Source organism: Puma concolor, chromosome C1 (genome assembly GCF_028749965.1).
Source record: "Puma concolor isolate L17-30 chromosome C1, mPumCon1.1.hap2, whole genome shotgun sequence".
Lineage (NCBI taxonomy): Eukaryota > Metazoa > Chordata > Mammalia > Carnivora > Felidae > Puma > Puma concolor.
Window position 1 is genome coordinate 65411136 of NC_141674.1, and position 19558 is coordinate 65430693.

The 19558-nt window shown below is 38.3% G+C and overlaps 1 protein-coding gene across 3 annotated transcripts in view; it reads left to right on the forward strand.

Moving 5' to 3' along the window:
• Positions 1-1673: 1673 nt before the first annotated feature.
• The window catches only part of MIGA1 (mitoguardin 1), a 104645-nt gene continuing 86760 nt past the window's right edge, over positions 1674-19558 (forward strand). For 2 of the 3 annotated variants that reach the window (XM_086717361.1, XM_086717363.1), the window contains exons 1-2: positions 1674-1769; positions 5779-5892. In XM_086717361.1, the coding sequence (XP_086573487.1) occupies positions 5794-5892 (99 nt within the window). In that variant the 5' untranslated portion in view covers positions 1674-1769; positions 5779-5793. Of the gene's footprint in view, positions 1770-5778; positions 5893-7612; positions 7748-19558 lie in introns of those variants that run through there. The other variant, XM_086717362.1, reaches the window with a different exon arrangement.

The window sequence follows — 19558 nt, forward strand, 5'->3', positions numbered from 1 at the left end:
AGCATCCTAACTGATATACCTACTAATGACTAACATTGCATGTTAACCTTAAAAATAAAAGTCAATTATTTTATCAGCAAACACGGTTTTATTTAGGAATAACAGAGAATTGCAATTTGGGACAAGCAAGCTATGGCAAACCATAGGCAAGTCTGACAAACACAGGAGAAGAACATTATTTTATGGAGAAGGAGAAAGTTGGGAGGGGTTGTTTTGAACAAAAGTCCTTTGGAGAAAAGCAAGGATTTGGGGTGATGATGGCTTCTCACTGGCTGAATTGTAGGGGTAGTAGTGGATTTCTTGTAGGAGATACAGTGTATTCTTTCCTTATTGGGGCTTGTGATTGATGATTCTTTCTCTAATTGACATCGAGTGGTACATTTTCCCCTTCCACTCTCCTTGTAGCACCTCATGTCCACTTTAGTGAGGTTTCCCTTCATGAATTTTAGCAAATAATCTGCCAACCCAGGAGAAGGGGGGCTTGGAGCAATTTACACTGATTTAGGACAATAAAGAAAATATGCATTTCTTATTCCCTTGTTAAAGAGTAAAATCCATAACCAGTATGTACAAATATCTCTTTCATAACGTCTATTGTGGAATTCAAAGAGATAATGTTGTCAGTAAAGTTGCTTTAAGTGGTACTTATCATTACTACTGCTGTTCCCGTTATGTTGAATGTAAGTTGTGGGATGTAGGGAGGAGGCAGCAGAAAGCAGACTGGGAGAATAAACAAAAAACCTTACACATTCCAGGTTCTTCAAATGTCAATACCTCCATTTACTTAAAAAAGTGCAAAATATTTTCACCAAGAACTCTGTGCACTTTCGGTTATTATTCATCTAGTGATGTCACACATCAGTATTGTCATTTCCTAGTTTCCATTTGACTAAATAGGAATTTTGAAAACTAATAGAAATGATTATTCATTCCTGTTCCTTAGGTTGGAATAGTAACATCTGCTGTCATGTTTTAGCTATCCTTACAAAATTATTTGGGCATTTCACCACAAATATGATCAGTAATTGGAATTTTTAAATCTGCAGTTCTAAGGGAATGTTTTGACTCAAGACTGCAAATAGAAACAGCATCTTTTTTTATTGTCATTCTCCACGCTCCCCCCCTCCTTGTTTTCTCTGTATTAGAACCTAAAAGCAGTGAATACCCTGCCTGACAACTCATAGGTGGCCGTATTTACATATTTTAATTCAGTGGAAACGTGGAGAGTAATTGAAATCAATAACTTCATCGATACAGGATTGGAATGCCTCTTAACATTCATTAGTTTAGGTGCTGCGGATCTAGAGTAGAAGTTCTTAATTCGGGATCCATGGATTGGTTTCGGGCATCTGAATTTGTATATACTGTACATATGTTTTTCTTTTAATAATGTATGAGCGTCTGTAAGAGTCTATGTGCATTCTTCTGGGGTAAAATCCCCACAGGGCACCAGATTCGCTGAATAGACCTAGATGCCTCAAAAGGTTACAAACTACGATACCAGTTGACAACATTGCAACAATGCAGTTCTTAGGCAGTCTTTAGAACTCATTTGCCAAGGCAGGAGCCTCTACCCTACACAAAAATGGCGAGAGCGGCTTCACACGTAGCCCCTCACGCTGAAAGGCTACAAGGCCCCCGCCACATTCTCTCCACCTTCCCACTTCTGACCCCGGAAGGACTCCGCCCCCGCGACCAGGCGGCTCTTCAGTCCTGGGCTGCGGCTGGGAAGCAGGAGTGAGCCCGCAGCACCTGACCTGTAGCACCAGGTACAAGGGTGGAGGGTGAGGGCGTAGGGGCGGGTGGGGTCGTGTAGCCCGCGGGGGCCGAGGCAAGCAGGGTGGGGCGTGGTGGGGCGCGGGTAGGAGCCCCGGCCTTGGCCCTCGGGAATCCCAGGGCGGGTGAAGGAACAGAAAGCCAGAGAAGTCCGCACGCCGGAGGGAGGCCCGCAAGGGGAGCGCTGAATCAGGGTGGGCTCCCGACTACTGCTCAGAGCCCCACCGAGGGTCTGGGCGGGCGAGCCGAGCGAGAGTCCACTTTTCTGGTCCCTTGGTTAAAAAAAAAAAAAAAAAAAAAAAAAGGAAGACCGCTGAGGATAGTGCTTGTGGAGGTCGGGGGTGAGGGTCCTGGGGAGGTAGGGCCGCTAGCGTGGTCCAAGTTTTTGCGTGAATGCCAGTGGTTTGAGCAGGGAGTGGTTTTTGAATGAGGAAGATTACTCTTTCTTTGCTGGTGCTTTCAGAGAATAATAGAGCACAGGGAGGATTGTGGCCTCAGGGCCCTTTTGTAAACAAAGTTGTTCCACATTTATATTGTGGAAGGAGGACTCCAAAAGATCTTGCTTTTGCACAGACCTTTATTATTATTGTTATTTTATCTTTATTGCAACTAAATATTTTTGCTGTGTTTTATTTACTCAGTTCGGGTGCATGAGTTTACGTTTCACGTCAGTTTGGGGAGGGGTATTTGGACTTTCATTATTGCTTAAATTATAAAGCAAGCTGTAGAATAGAATTTTAGGGTGTTTAAGAAACAAACTATCACACATTTTTAGCTCTCCAACGGTTACATAATTACATAATATAGTGGTTTTGGTGATGTTTTAGAGCCTTCTACAAATTTGAATAATAATTAAACTGCCTTCGTGTTTATTTTAATTAGTATTTATGGAAGAAACTGAAATGATTAGTTTTTTTAAAAGTTATTCAGTTATTAATTATTAAGTTTTCAATCACTCTGTACTGTCAGGGCAGAGCCCAACTCAAGAGCTTGAACTCATGAACTCAAGATCATGACCTGAGCAGAAATCAAGAGCCAGAGGCTTAACCGACCGAGCAACCCAGGCACCCCTTTAGTGTAGTGTTTTTGAAAAGTAATACATGTAGGTATTTAAAAAAAATCAAATATTAGAGAAGACTTATAATGAAAAGAAATGATTCCCTGCACAACCTTATACCCCTAATCTCATTCTCCAGAGGACCATTTTTCTCAGGTTTAATTTCCTTTGTATTTCTCAGCAATATGTTTCTATCACAGTTTGTTGCTTGGAATAAGTGTACTTCAATTAGAATTATACTGAGCCTAGGGGTGCCTGGGTGGCTCAGTGGGTTAAGCATCGACTTCGGCTCAGATCGTGATCAGATCATGATCTCTTGGTCTGTGAGTTCAGGCCCGGCGGTTGGGCTCTCTGCTGACAACTCAGAGCCTGGAGCCTGCCTCTGATTCAGAACATTAAAAAAAAATTAATTAAAAAAAATTAGAAAGAATTATACTGGGTCTAAACATTGTAATTAGAGTATGTGTGAAGGGGGATTAAGTTTACACTCTGTGAGTGTCGCTAGTAGGGAATAAATAAGGTGTCAGTAGCAGTAACCTACCTTTAGTATTACTGTTTTTCTTGAAAGGATACTACTACTTAATGGTTTTGATGCTTGTCTGAAAAAAAAAGATATTAACAGTAAAGGGTAGTCTGCATATTAACAGAAAGTGGTCTGGAGTCTGCAAAAAGCACAGAGATATGCAGAAATAAGGGACTGAAAGTATAGCCAATAAGCTTTTTTTCCCCCTTCTTTTTTCTTTTTTGAACGGGGAGCGTGCTGGGAAGCAGGGGAGTGGCAGAGGGAGAGGGAGAGAAAGAATCTGAAGCAGGCTCCGTGCCCAGTGAGGAGTCCCATGCGGGGCTGGATATCACGACCATGAGATCATGACCTGAGCTGAAATTGAGTTGGACTGAGCCACCCAGGAGCCCCTAGCCAATAAGCTTTTGTTGGAAGATTTTTGATTTTTATTTTCTCTTTAGTAATGTTTATATAGCCCTATTCAAGGAAAAGAAATATTAAATTTGGTAGACGTAAATTCTGGTTACTGGAAAAGCCTACCCTCCTGTGTACCAGAGACTGTTGTCAGGCTTTTAATTGGCCTAGATAAAATATTCCTTAGGTTCCATTAATTTTGTGTTTACCAGGCAAACTTTTTAACGTATGAATTTAGGTCCTACATTTTTTTTTTAATGGTATTAAAATTTATTTTGAAAGAGAGAGCATGAGCAGGGGAGGGACAGAGACAGAGGGAGAGAGAAAATACGAAGCAACCTCCTCATGTCAGCACAGAGCAGAGCTCTGTGCAGGGCTTGTACTCACAAACTGTGAGCTCATGACCTGAGTTGACATCAAGAGTTGGGCACTTAACTGACTGAGCCACGCAGGAGCCCCTAGCTCCTACAGTGTTTTATCTCAGAGGGTATGTCTTGATGACATATATAAGTATTTTTTTGACTAGTGTATTTCCTTATTATAAATGAATAAATATGTAAGCTGATTTATACATCAGTACTATGTGAATTTGTTTATTGTGTGTCCAACTGAGTACGCAGATAAAATTGAGTTTCTGGCTTTGAAAAGCATAGACCCAGACCCTGAACCATCATGTCTGTGAAAGTTCTGCTACCCTTAAGGGCCTTTATGAGAGATAGCTGCTTTCTCTGTAGACCTCTGACTTCTCTTATCTGACTTCTCTTTCTTTGCTTTCAATAGAAATAGGCATTAAAACAATATTAAAATTTCATAGCATGCATGTAGCATTTCTTTGAACATCTTTAAAATGGAATAGTAGGAGAATAAGTGCCTGAGTTCTGAAGTTCAGTTCAGTGAACTGAGGTTACTTTCTAGCCCCAGGAGTCATGGTTCCAATCAGGTTCCTTTCAGTACCTGTACCTCCTGTTATTTGAAGGAAATAAGTGGGAAGAAATAGGTTTTAAATTTTATTTAAAAGCTGAAATATTGGGGTGCCTAGGTGGCTCAGTTGGTTTAGTATCTGATGTTGGCCTCAAAGGGCCGTGGACCTGGGGTGGCGAAGGAACTGAGAAAAAGAGACAACAGTATAGCGAGGCACAGGGGACCCGGAGCCAACAACCCTAGGTACCGAGGTTTATTGTACATCTTCTTATATACGTTTTCAGGAAAAACAGATCAGCAATGATTAACAACAGAAAGCTTAGCAAAGCATGTCAATGGTGTACATCTGATTTAGCTATCGTACATGTATGTTGTGTACGAGAGCAGCCTTGCAGATACATATGTTCCGGTAAATAGAGGCAAAGACAAAGGGAGTGAATGCACTGTGCTATATACAGCTGGCTTCCTTTAAGCAAAACATCCCTATCTGCATACTAAAGAACAGACCACATTTTCCAAGGGCAATTCACTCAAGTCCTTTCAGGTTATTTTTAACCTTACCATCTCACGTTTTCTCAGAGATCTTGGAGCCTGAATGAATATGCGCCTACGGTAATTGTGGTGTTCTGTTTCCCATGATGAGGGTCATGATCTCACGGTTCCTGAGTGAGCCCCACATCGGTCTCTATGCTGACCGGTGTGTAGCCTGCTTGGAATTCTCCCTCTGTCTCTCTCTCTCTCTCTCTCTCTCTCCCTCGCTCTCGTTCTCTCTGTCTCTTTTCCCTCTCCCCCCAGAAATAAATAAATAAACTGAAATTTTTTAAAAAAGCTGAAATATTTATTTAAGCAGAAAAGAGAGAATCTAGGACCTGTAATTTTCTAAGGAAAATGTGCTACTTGAACTCATAGTTCAAATCTAACACATTTTCTTTTTTGGATGCTTTGATGATTAATAAACTTTTAGCTCAAGTAAATTTGGCTCATAATTTTCTTCAGGGAAGTATATCATGAATAATTAACTGCAAAAAGAAAACACTGATAGAGTTAAATTTTCAATTTGTATCTTTCATTTAATGACTAATATGTTTTTATGTTTCATTTAATGAAGGTTGTAAGAGGAGTCATGTCAGAAGAAACAGTAAGCGAATCACAGTTTTCCTTGAAGACTGCAGTACTAAGAGTGTTTGATCTTCCTCTGTCTTGGTACTATTCTCTCTCCCAGGTAAACAAACAAAAAACATGAAGTCGAATAAGTTTATTGCTCAGAGCATAGTATTTTGTTTATAGTATTTAAATTTCAATTGAAGTTTTAAATGGTTCAGTCAAAATGTTTATTAAGGTAGTTTAGGATGCCTGGGTGGCTCAGTCAGTTACGTGTCCTACTCTTGGTTTCTACTCAAGTCGTGATCTCATATTTCATGAGTTTGAGCCCCACACCAGGCTCTGTGCTGGCAGCAAAAAGCCTGGTTGGCATTCTCTCTTTCTCTCCATTTCCTTTTCTCTCCATTTCCCTTTCTCTCTGCCCTTCCCCATTGGTATATGTGTATGTGCATGTGTTCTATTTCTCGAAATAAAAACAAAAAATAAAAACCAAAAACTTTAAAATGTTTATTAATGTGGTTTAAAACTTACTTGGTTTTTATTTCATGGCTTTTTGTTACCATATTCATAACTTTAAAAAAATTTTTTTAATGTTTTTTTTTTGAGAGAGAAAGACAGAGCATGAGTGGGGGAGGAGCAGAGAGAGAGGGAGACACAGAACCTAAAGCAGGCTCCAGGCTCTGAGCTGTCAGCACAGAGCCTGATGTGGGGCTCGAACCCACGAACCACAGACCATGACCTGAGCCAAAGTTGGCTGCTTAACCGACTGAGCTACCCAGGCTCCTCTCATATTCATAACTTTTAAAAGGAGATTGTAGGGGCGCCTGGGTGGCTCAGGTCATGATCTCACAGTTCATGGGTTTGAGCCCCCCATCGGGCTCTGTGTTGATAGCTCAGAGCCTGGAGCCTGCTTCAGATTCTGTGTCTCCCTCTCTCTCTGTCCCTCTCCTGCTTGTGCTCTGTCTCTCTCGGTCTCTCAAAAATAAATAAACATTAAAAAAAAATTTAAAAAAGGAGATTTCATTACTTGAAAAAAAAAATACTACTGAGGTGCCTGGCCAGCTCACTTGGAAGAGCAAGTGACTCTTGATCTTGGGGTTGTGAGTTTCAAGTCCCATGCTGGGTGTAGAGATACATACATACATAAACAAACAAACTTAAAAATAAATAGTCCTCCTTAAGTGAATTTACATAGTCCATTAAAGCTATTTTCAGTGATGGAGTGCCTGGGTTACTCAGTTGAGTGTCCCAACTCTTGATTTCAGGTCATGATCCCAGGGTTGTGGGATCGAGCCCCATGTTGGGCTGTGTTGAGTGTAGGGCCTGCTTGGGAGTCTCTCTTTCTCCCTCAGCCCCTCTACCCTCTCATACTCTCTCTCTCTGTGTCTCTCTCTCAAATCAAAATAAAGTAAAAAAAAAATATTTTCAGTGAATTATGTTATTGAAGTGGATCTGTTCTCATCACAGTCCTTTAATTTTGTTTTATAGGGGTAAAATATACATAACATAAAATTTACCTTTTTAACCATTATAAAATGTATAGTTCAGTAGCATTAGGTATATTGTTGTGCAACCAATCTTTGGAACTTCTTGCAAATCTGAAACTGTACAGCCACTAAATAGCAACTTTACATTCCCCCTCTGTTTCTAATTTGACTATTCTAAGTACCTCATAAATGGAATTATATAATGTTTGTCTTTGGGGGAATGGTTTATTTTACTTAGCATGATGTCCTCAAGATTCATCCATTTTGTAGCACGTCAGAATTTCTTTTCCCAGGTTGAATAACACTTGATTTTATGTATACACTGCATTTTATTTATCTGTTCATCCATCACAGGTCATTTGGGTTACTTCTATCTTTTGGCTATTGTGAATAATGGTGTTATGAACATGACTGTATGAATATCTACTCAAGTCCCTGCCTTCAGTTCTTTTGGATATATACCTAGAAGTGAAATTTCTGGATCACATGGTAATTCTATTTTTAATTTGTTGAGGAACTGGCATATTGTTTTCCATAGTGGCTCTGCCAGTTTTCATTCTACCAGCAGTGCACAAGGGTTCCCATTTCTCCACATTCTCACCAACACTTGTTATTTTGTTTTTGTTTTTGTTTTTTTTTTTTTTTTTTTTTTTTAAAATATAATTTATTGTCAAATTGGCTAACATATAGTGTGTAAAGTGTGCTCTTGGTTTTTGGGGTAGATTCCTGTGGTTCATCGCTTACACACAACACCTAGTGCTCATCCCAACAAGTGCCCTCCTCAATGTCCATTACCCATTTTCTCCTCTCCCCCAACCTCATCCACCCTCAGTTTGTTCTCTGTATTTAAGAGTCTCTTATGGTTTGCCTCCCTACCTCTCTGTTTGTAACTATTTTTACCCCTTCCCTTCCCCCATGGTCTTCTGATAAGTTTCTCAAGATCCACATAGGAGTAAAACATGATATCTGTCCTTCTCTGACTGACTTATTTCACTCAGCATATCTTCCAGTTCCATCCATGTTGCTGCAAATGGCATGATTTCATTCTTTCTCATTGCCAAGTAGTGTTCCATTGTATATATAAACCACATCTTTATCTGTTCGTCAGTTGATGGACATTTAGACTCTTTCCATAATTTGACTATTGTTGAAAGTGCTGCTATAAACATTGGGGTACATGTGCCCCTATATATCAGCACTCCTGTATCCCTTGGGTAAATTCCTAGTAGTGCTATTACTGGGTCATAGGGTAGTTCTATTTTTAATTTTTTGAGGAATCTCCACACTGTTTTCCAGAGTGGCTGCACCAATTTGCATTCCCACCAACAGTGCAAGAGGGTTCCTGTTTCTGCACATCCTCGCCAGCATCTATAGTTTACTGATTTGTTCATTTTAGCTACTCTGACCAGTGTGAGGTGGTATCTCAGTTTGGTTTTGATTTGTATTTCCCTGATGATGAGTGTCATTGAGCATCTTTTCATATGTCTGTTGGCCATCTGGATGTCTTCTTTGAAAAAGTGTCTATTCATGTCTTCTGCCTATTTCTTCACCGGATTATCTGTTTTTCAGGTGTTGAGTTTGGTAAGTTCTGTATAGATTTTGGATACTAACCCTTTATCTGATATGTCATTTGGAAACATCTTTCTCTGTTTTTTTTTTTTTTTTTTTTTTTTTAATAGTAGCTACCTAAAGCTGTCTGAGTTGGTATATCATTGTGGTTTTGATTTGCATTTTCCTAATGATTAAGGAATCCCATTTCCATGGGAACAGTCCCTTTATTTTTAATATTTGTTTCTAATGCAATATGTACTTCATTGTACTGAAGAAAAAGGTATGTGTGGAAAGTAGCATTTAGTTCACTAAAGCTATAATGTATTTCATTAAATCCAAGATGATCATTTTTTACATTTCAATGTTTGCAAAACTTGCTTACATGTTAAAGTGAGTGGTATCTCAGATGGGAGGAGTATAGTGTAATTTTACATTTATATATAGGGAAGGATGTGGCACAGATGTATGAGAAGTAGCAATTATACCTAGTGTTCACTGTGTTTAAGATATTATTTATGTCCTTTATACATAAAATGTCTGTAATCCTCAAAGTAACCCTGGAATTTAGATATCATCTCCATTTTACAGATCTGGAGGCTTTAAGGGCTTAATTAACTTGTCCAAAAGGAGTGTATAATAATGTGAGATTTTAACTTGTATCTCCTTCATCCCCAAATCCATTTTCTCTCTTTTCCTTTCTCTCTCTCTCTCTTTTAGATTATTCATTTTTTTGAGAGAGAGAGAGCAGAGGAGGGGCAGAGAAAGAGGGGGACAGAGGATCCGAAGCAGGCTCTCTGCTGACAGCAGAGAGCCCCATGTGGGGCTCAAACTCACAAACTGTGAGATCATGACCTGAGCTGAAGTTGGACACTTAACCAACTGAGCCACCCAGGTGCCCTATCTCTCTTTTCCTGTCTTTACTTTTTCAGGAGTATATACTTAAAAGAAAATTTGACAAATATAGAAAAGAATTAAAGAGAAAATAAAAATTACCAACAGTTCCTCTGTAAAAGCTTATTTGCTATACTTTTTCTTTTTTGTTTCTTTTTAATGTTTATTTATTTTTGAGAGGGGAGGAGGGGAAGAGAGAGAGGGAGACACAGACTCCAAAGCAGGCTCCAGACTCTGAGCTGTCAGCACAGAGCCTGACTTGGGTCTTGAACCCACAAACCGCAAGATCATGATCGAGCCGAAGCAGGAGACTTAACCGACTGAGCCACCCAGGCGCCCATCTCTCTTTTCTTTTCTTTCCTTTTTTAGGACTATGTGCTTGAAAGATAATTTGACAAATATGGACAAGAATAAAAGAGAAAAAAAATTACCAACAGTCCTCTGTAAAAGCTTATTTGCTATACGTTTTCTAGGTCTTTTATTTTTGCATATATATCTCTGCCCTCCATGCCCCACTTCCCACCCCTACTGACTGCCCTGTTCCCCTCCACCATTTGAGATTATAAAGTTTCATATTTTGAGCATTTTCTGTCCTTAGAAATGCTTTATGAATATAGATGTACTATAATTTATTGAATATTTCTTTTTTTATGTTTTTGGTTTGTTTCGACAGTTATGAAACTTTGTCCCATTTTTAGATTTCATTAAGGTGGATTCCTAGAGGTGAAAATATTGAGTCTAAATGTTTGGTATTTTTTATTTGTTTTTGTTATGCCATTTGGATAACATTTAAAAAGATTTCCAAAGGTGACTGTGTGATTCAGTTGGTTAAGTTCCAACTCTTGATTTTGGGTCAGGTCATGATCTCATAATCATGAGTACAAGCCCTGTGTTGGGCTCTGCACTGACAGCTCAGAGCCTGCTTGGGATTTTCTCTCTCTCTCTCTCTCTCTCTCACTCACTCACTCACTCTCTCACTCTCTCTCCCCCCCTCTCTCCCCCTCTCTCCCCCTCTCTCTCTGCCCCTCACCCCCCACCCAAAACTCATAAACATACTTAAAAAAAATAAAAAGACTTCCAGATGGTCATAGCTGCATCCACTGTATGTAAAGCAATATGCTAGACATTTTATATTAGGTGCATTTACAAACTCATTTAATCCTTAAAGTGATATAAAATAATAGTATTCTTTAAAAAGTATTATTTGAGTAGCTAATACATTTATATGGTTCACAAATCAAAACCACACACACACATATACATATATATATATGTGTATACACACACACACACACACACACACACACACACACACACAGGTGTTTTACTCTATCTCAGTTCCCATCCACTCCCTATAGGTAACCATTTAGATTACTTGAATATCTTTCAGGGTTTCCTTATTCACATATCAGCAAAAAGCAGTTATATAACTCCCCTTCTTATAAAAGGGAGCATACTACCTATGTTCCCGTTTTTTTATACTTAAAAAATTTCCTGGAGATCTCTCCATGTTAATATATGTAGATCTTCTTTTTCTTTTTCTTTGTTTTTTTATTCCTACAGCTACATAATATTTCTTTAAAAATTTTTTTAATGTTTATATTTGAGAGAGAAAGTGCATGAGTGGGGGTGGGGCAGAGGGAGACAGAGACAGAACCTGAAGCAGGCTTCAGGCTCTGGGCTGTCAGCACAGAGCCCAACAAAGGGCTCAAACTCACAAGCCTTGAGATCATGACCTGAGCTGAAGTTGGATGCTTAGCTGACTGAGTCACCCAGGTGCCCCTTTTCTTTTCTCTCTCTTTTTTTTTATGTTTATTTTTGAGAGAGAGAGCACGCACGTGTGCACTAGTTGGGGAGGGGGAAAGACAGAGAGAGAGACAGAGAGAGAGAAGCACAGAATCCAAAGGAGGCTCCAGGCTCTGAGCTATCAGTGGAGATCCCAATTTGGTACTCGAACCCATGAACTGTGAGATCATGACTTGATCTGAAGTTGGATGCTTAATCAGCTGAACCACCCAGGCACCCCTACATAATATTTCTATATGTGAACATTTGCGTTGTTTCTGATCTTGTACTGTTATAAACAATTATAGTGAGTTAGTTTGATATATCTCAATTCATACAACATAGCCATAGGATACAGGTATAGGCATAGGATGAATTTTTTAGACTTTGGATATCTGGGCCAAAGAGCAAGTTTATTTGAATTTTGGTAGATACTGCTAAATTGCCCTCTGTAGGAATAGTATTATTTTGTACTCCCCAAATTTTGGAGTTCTTGCCAATCTGAAAGTTGAGAATGGTATTTTATCATGGTTTTCATTTATTTTATTATTATTTGTTTTATTTTAGAGAGAGTATACGTGCAAGTGGGGGAGAAGGGCAGAGAGAGAGAGAGAGAGAGAGAGAATGAGAATCTTAAGCAGGCTCTACACTCAGCGCAGAGCCTGGCACAGGGCTTAATCCCACAACCCTGGGATTATGACCTGAGCCAAAATCAAGAGTTGGGTGCTCAATCGACTGAGCCACCCAGGCATCCCTCATCATGGTTTTAATTTTATCTCTCTCTTATATGTTAAGTTGGGAATATTTTCATAGATTTAAGCGTAATTTGTATTAAGTATGAACATTTTGAAGGCTTTCATTTGTCATTCTTAAATTGCTTTTCAGATTGGCTATAGCAATCCAGTCTTAATCAATCTTAATCATTTGATAAAATATGTTTTTTCACAGCCTAGAAATCAAAATATTAATTTTTAAAGAGTTCATTAGCATTTTGTATTTGTTTTTTAAGAATTACTTTTGTATCCTTTGCATGTATTGATTTTGCTATACCACTACTTTCCAATCCTAAGAATAATTTTCTGAGGCCATGTGTATTGTTCAACTTGTCCCATGGAATATTTAAAAAAATAATGTGAAGAGTCATTGCAGGTAAACTGAAGTATACGTTCTATACTCTTAGTCATGGTATTTAGTATTCAAAACTCATTCCATGCTATCAGTGCTCTAAGGCAGGTCAGTAAACTACAGCCTCTGAGTCAAATCAAGACTACCACCTGGTTTTGCAAGTAAAGTTTTATTGGGACACAGCCATACTCATTTGTTAGTGTATTATCTGTGGCTGCTTCTGACCTACACTTAACAGAGTTAAGTGGTTGCAGTAGAAACCATACGTTCCACAAGCCTAAAATATTTACTACTTGGCCTATACGAAAAAAAGTTTGTTGACTCCTACACTAAGAGAAGTTACAGGTTGAACAGCATCAAAGGGCTAAGAAAGGGCCAAGGAAAAGCTCAGAGTTCTTTTTTTTTTTTATTTTTTTGTTTAATGTTTATTTATTATTGAGAGACAGAGAGACACAGAGCATGAGCAGGGGAGGGACCGAGAGATGGAGAGACACAGAATCCAAAGCAGGCTCCAGGCTCCAAGCTGTCAGCACAGAGCCCGATGCGGGGCTCGAACTCACAAACCGCAAGTTGGACCTGAGCCGAAGTTGGACGCTCAATCAACTGAGCCACCCAGGCGCCCCAAGCTCAGAGTTCTTTTTCTTTTTCTAAGTTTATTTATTTATTTTGAGAAGGAGAGAGAGAGAGAGGGAGAGAGAGAGAATCCCAAGCAGGCTCTGCACTGTCAGCCCAGAGCCTGACACGGGGTTTGATCCCACGAACCATGAGATCATGACCTGAGCTGAGATCAAGGGTTGGAGGCTTAACTGACTGAGCCACGCAGGCACCCCAAAGCTCAGAGTTCTTGTTTGGACAATTCTATAACTTTAGAATTATGTTGATTTTTTAAAAATATTTTTTCAACGTTTTTTTTATTTTTGAGAGGGGGAGAGAGTACGTGAGCATGAGCGGGGGAGGGGCAGAGAGAGAGGGGGACAGAGGATCTGAAGTGAGCTCTGCGCTAACAGCAGAGAGCCCAATATCAGCTTGAACTTGAATCCAAGCCATGAAATCATGACCTGAGTTAAAGGTGGAACTGCAACTGACTGAGCCACCCAGGTACCCCAGATTGATTTTTTTATGAAAAAAGACATGTAAGATTTTTTTGTTCATTAGTTCAGCCTCCAAAGATTGAGAAGCCATATTGGATGCAGTTCAGTTATATAATTAATTGCATAGTGAGATACGTCATTGGTGTGACTGTAGTTTCTTTTTTTTTTAATTTTTTTTAATGTTTTTTTTTACCCTTGAGAGACAGAGTGAGGGAGGGGGAAAGGCAGAGAAAGGAGACACAGAATCTGAAGCAGGCTCCAGGCTGTCAGCACAGAGCCTGACGTGGGGCTCGAACTCACAAAACCGTGGCATCTGAGCTGAGCTGAAGTTAGATGCTTAACCGACAGCCACCTAGGCACCCCTGTAGTATTTTTAATATATGATGTATAACATGAATGGATTTAAACACTTTCTACAATGCATCTTGATTCATGTTTCACCACTGTAGAGTTGTGTAACCTTTGGCAGGTTGCTTAACCTCTTTGAAGCCAATTTACCATGTCTGACATACAATAAAAATGAGCACCCCAATAAATGTTGACTCCTATTTCCCTGTGTCATTTATTTAAGGAATAATACATTTTCCAAGTATTTGTTTTTTAATTTAATGAGTACATACTCTAGGGGCACCTGCCTGGCTCAGTTGATAGAGCATGCAACTCTTGATCTCGGGGTTGTGAGTTCGAGCCCCACGATGTAGAGATTGCTTAGGGATAAAATCTTTAAAAAATAATGAATGCATACTTTAAACAAAATACTTAAGTCTCTTTTGCATCTGTGGTTTTCTTAAGGATTACTTTGGTATATCACTGTGTATCATGTTAATACAAGCAGATTGTGTTTTTCGTCGGGAAACCACAACATGAAGTGGTAAGTAGTTTAGTTGGTTCTCCAACTTCAGAGTGTTAAGTGAGAAAGACAAAGTACTTAAAATAAAAATCTTTCTAAATGCAGTGTGACATCCTGAGTTGGTCCTGAAATAGAAAATTAGTGGAAAAACTGGTGAAATCAGAATAAAGTCTATATAATTTAGTTAGTAATATTGTAGTAGGGGTGCCTGGGTGACTCAGTTGGTTAAGCAGCCAACTCTTGGTTTCAGCTCAGGTCATGATCTCACAGTTTGTGGGTTCGAGCCCCATGTTGGGCTCTGCACTGACAGCATTGAGCCTGCTTGGGTTTCTCTCTCTTGTTCTCTCTCTCTTTGCCCTCTGTTCCCACTCGTGCGCTCTCTCTCTCTCTCAAAAATAATATGTAAACATTAAAATATTAAAAAAATAATATTGTACTAATGTTAATTTTTTAGTTTTGACAAGAGTACTGTGTTAATATAAGATGTTAATATCAGGAAAATCTTAAGTGATGTGTATATAGGAAATCTACAATCTTTGCAACTTTTTTGTCAATGTAAAATTATTTCAAACTAAGATTTGTTAAAAATTTTTAAATTAAATTAACATTAAATAATTTCTCACATTTTTGAATGCCTGTTATGTGTCAGATACTACTTTATGTAGGTTATCTCTATTCACAAAAACCCTATGAGGAGGATGTTATTCCTGTTTGTTCAGAGTTTACAGTTTGAATGCAGTGTGTTCTAGTTATCAGAGAGAGTCATTCGAAGTATATTTGTTAAGCCTCTAATGTGTTTCAGTCCAGATATAAAGTGGTGAGCAAGATCTAGATACAGGCCCAGCCCTAATTGAGTTGAGAACCTCAGTAAAATTTGTAGAAATGACCCCCCCCCACCCAACCCAAAAGGTGTTGTAAGTACTGTGTTTGAGGAATAGATCAACTTAGTTCTGGGAAGAAGTTTATGCTGAGTAAAGGGAAATAAAGTTATTGGAGCCGGAGACTTGTGTATGACTAATTATTCCTTGTCTTCCAGAATACATTAGATGGCAGGGGAAACTTGACAAGAGCATTTAACAATGGCATCAGGTTATGGAATGGGGAGGATTGTGAAATCTGAGCATAAGGAGTAGTGTTCTTTTCCTTTGTATTCTCAGTGTCTAGGCCATAAATGGATGTTCAATTCATGTTGAATGCATAGGATGTGTCTAGTTTTCATTTGTCTGGAGGTCACGAAATGGACTGTATCACCACAAAAGGTTCCTCTGAGCTTTAGGATTCTGGATGCTGTATTTCCAGTGTTCTAAGCAATGATATGAAAGTAATTGACCTTCCTCTGGGGAAAAAAAGTAACAAAACAAGAAATGATAGGAGTGATACTGGAGACTTTCAGACCTTGTGTAGATTACTTAGGATAAACATCTTTCTCTGGGGAATTTGTTGCTTTTTTGTCATGGAAAAAGTTTCTTTTTTCATGAGATTAGGACTGTAAACTTCGGTGGTTTTTTAATATAAAAATAATATATAAACAGAACTTAGATCTTAACAAAAGTGAATTGATTTTTATTGTATTTGAATTTATATTAGTAAAACACATTATATGCCTGATGGAGTAGCTTTAATTTTGTGTTTGTTTGTTTGTTTATTTGTTTATGTACTTCATGCCTAGTGAGGAACCCAATGTGCGGCTTGAACTCATGATGCTGAGATCAAGACACTTAACCGACTGAGCCACACAAGGACCCCTTAATTTTGTACTTTTATCTCTTAATAGAATAGTTCTCTAACTTCAGTGCCCTTGGATAGAGCTGACAGTTTAAGCAGACATGATCACTTAGCTGTGACTGGACCTGTATTGATAGATTATTTTCTTTAATGGAGGTTTTAATTTTGTTATCTTACATTTATTCCTGCAGTAAATAATCTTTACATTTGATCTAAGGGTAATATTTTTTTGGTAATGAGGTCATGGCAGTTTATACAATATATTGAAAATTAAGGTATTCTTAATAATAGAGTTCTTTTTATATTTAATATAAAATAAAAATATTAGAATTTTTCTTTAAGATTTAATTTTTGAGTAATCTCTACACCCAACATGGGGCTTGAACTTGCAACCCTGAGATCGAGAGTTGCCCGCTCCACTAACTGAGTCATCCAGGTATCCCAATAATAGTGCTGTTTTTAGTATTTATTTTATCATTGGATCTTTAGTATCCTAATTCAAGGAATTGCTGTTTTTTTCCAAATCTCATTTAATTGCTATGAACACTGAAGATATGTTTCCAGAGCGAAAAACATAGAAACAGAAAGAAATAAAAATTTGCTGATACCTGTAGTAGAGACATTGCTTAAGAGAATAATTCTTTTTTTAAAAATGTTTATTTATTTTTGAGAAAGAGAGAGGGCAAGTGAGGCTCTGTGCTGTCAGTGCAGAGCCTGACATATGGCTCGAACTCACAAAGTGTGAGATCATGACCTGAGCCGAAGTTGGATGCTTAACCAACTGAGCCACCCAAGTGCCCCAATTCTTAAAGATCATTAAGGGAAAATATTTGAGACAATACTGGAATGTTCTACTTTTTCTGGATAGTGTTGAAGGAATTTAAATGGACTTGGAAGAAAAGTAGAGTAAGAATAGTTTTAAGAATAGTTTTAATTTTTTTGTTGGACCACAGTCTTTGAGGCCAAATGCTAATGGTAAATGGAAGTAAATCGTTTCTAGTATTCCAGAAAATACTGGAATACTCGCTCCAATGCTCTCTCTCTCACAAAAACAAAAAAAAGTTTACAATTTAAGTTTTGACGTACATTTGTATGTACTTGTGCAATTCTTGATTCTTGCCACAATCAGATTAATGAATATATCCATAAGCTCCAAAAATTTATTTCCCTTTGTAATCTCTCCCTTCGCATCTCCTTGTCCCACTCCCCTCCCTCCCTTCCCCCCAGGCAACCATTGATCTGCTTTTTGTCACTCTAGATTAATTTGAATTTTCTGTTTTATATAAAATGGAATTATATAATATGTACTTTCTTTTGCCTGTTTTTTTTTCAAGTAGTCTGATTATATTGAAATATATATGTGTTGTATGTATCAGCACAGTTTGTTTACCTGTTCATCTTTTGGTGGACATGTAGGTTGTTTCCTGTTTTGTGTTTTAATTGTAAGTAAAGTTGCTAAGAACATCCCAATACAAGTCTTTGTATGACATATGCTTTCATTTTTCTTGGGTAAGTACTTAGGAGTGGAATGACTGAATCACAAGATAGGGATGTATTTAATTTTTAAAGAAAATGCCATACTTCTTCCAAAGTGGCTATATCATTGTTATGGCCAGTTTTTTAATTTTAGCCATTCTAATATAGGTATGTAGTAGAATCTTGTGGTTTTATTTTTTTTTAATTTTTAAATTTTTTTATGTTTATTTATTTTGAGAGTGAGAGAGACACAAAGCACAAGTGAGGGAGGCACAGAGAGAGAGGAAGACACAGAATCTAAAGCAGGCTCCAGGCTCTGAGCTGTCAGCACAGAGTGCGATGTAAGGCTTGAACTTGTGAAACACGAGATCATGACCTGAGCCTAAGTTGGATGCTCAACTGACTAAGCCACCCAGGAATCCTTCTTGTGGTTTTAATTTGATTTTCCCTGGTGACCAGTAATGTTGAACATGCTTTCATATGCTAATTTGCCATCCATAAGTCTTTGTTGATGTGTCTGTTCAGAGCTTTTGCCCATTTTTTAATTGGGTTTTTTGTTTTCATATTCAGTTTTGAGAATTCTTTATATACCTTGGGTATAATTCCTTTTCAGACATATGATTTACAACTATTTTCTCCTAGTCTGTAGATTGCCTGTTCTACTTCTAAACAGTGCCTTTTATTTAACTTTTATTCTTATCTATTTATTTTATTATTTTTTATTTTTAGAGAGAGTGTGAGTGAGGGGAGGGACAGAGAGAGAGAGAGTGAGAAGGAGAGAGACAGAGAAGGAGAGAGAGACAAAAATCCCAAGCAGGGTCCACATTCAGCGCAGAGCCCCATATGGGTCTTGATTCCACGACCCTGGGATCATGATGTGAGCCAAAATCAAGAGTCTGATGCTTAACCAACTGAGCCACCCACCCAAGTGCCTTTATTTATTTATTTATGTATGTATGTATGTATGTATGTATGTATGTATGTATTTATTTATTTATAAGAGAGAGAGAGAGAGAGGGAGAGAGAGAATCTCAAGCAGGCTCCATGCTCAGTGTAGGGGGGCCCCATAAGGGGCTCAGTCTCCAGACTGCAAGATCAATACCTGAGCCAGAATCAAGAGTTGAATGTTTATCTGACTGAGCCACCCAGACATCCTCTTTTTAAATTATTATTTTATTTTATTTTTTTAAATAGTGTCTTAAAAATGTTTTTTAATGTTTATTTTTGAAAGAGGGACAGAGCACAAGCTGGGGAGGGGCAGAGAGAATGAGACACAGAATCTGAAGCAGGCTCCAGGCTGTGAGCTGTGAGCACAGAGCCCAACGTGGGGCTTGAACCCACGAACTGTGAGATCATGACCTGAACCAAAGTCCAATGCTTTAACTGACTGAGCCCCCCAAGTACCCCTTTAAACGGTGCCTTTTAAAGAGCAGAGGTTTTTGATTCTGAAATCCGTTTGTCAACTTTTCTTTTTTAAAAAATGAATCAGGCTTTGTGTCATCTCTAAGAAATATTTGCCCAGTGGAAGTTCACAAAGATTTTCTCCTATGCTTTCTTCTAGAACTGTATAGTTTTAGAGTTTATGTCCTTATAGTTTTAAGTTTATGATCTGTGCATGAATTATTGTATATAGTGTGGAGTTATACAGCATATAATCTTTTGGAATTAGCTTTTTTCATTTTACATAATATATTTGCAATCCATTCACATTGTTATGTATCTGAATATTATGTCCTTGTTTATTGCTGAGTATTCCATTATATGGATGTAACGTGTATCCATTTATCTGTTGAAGGACACCCAGGT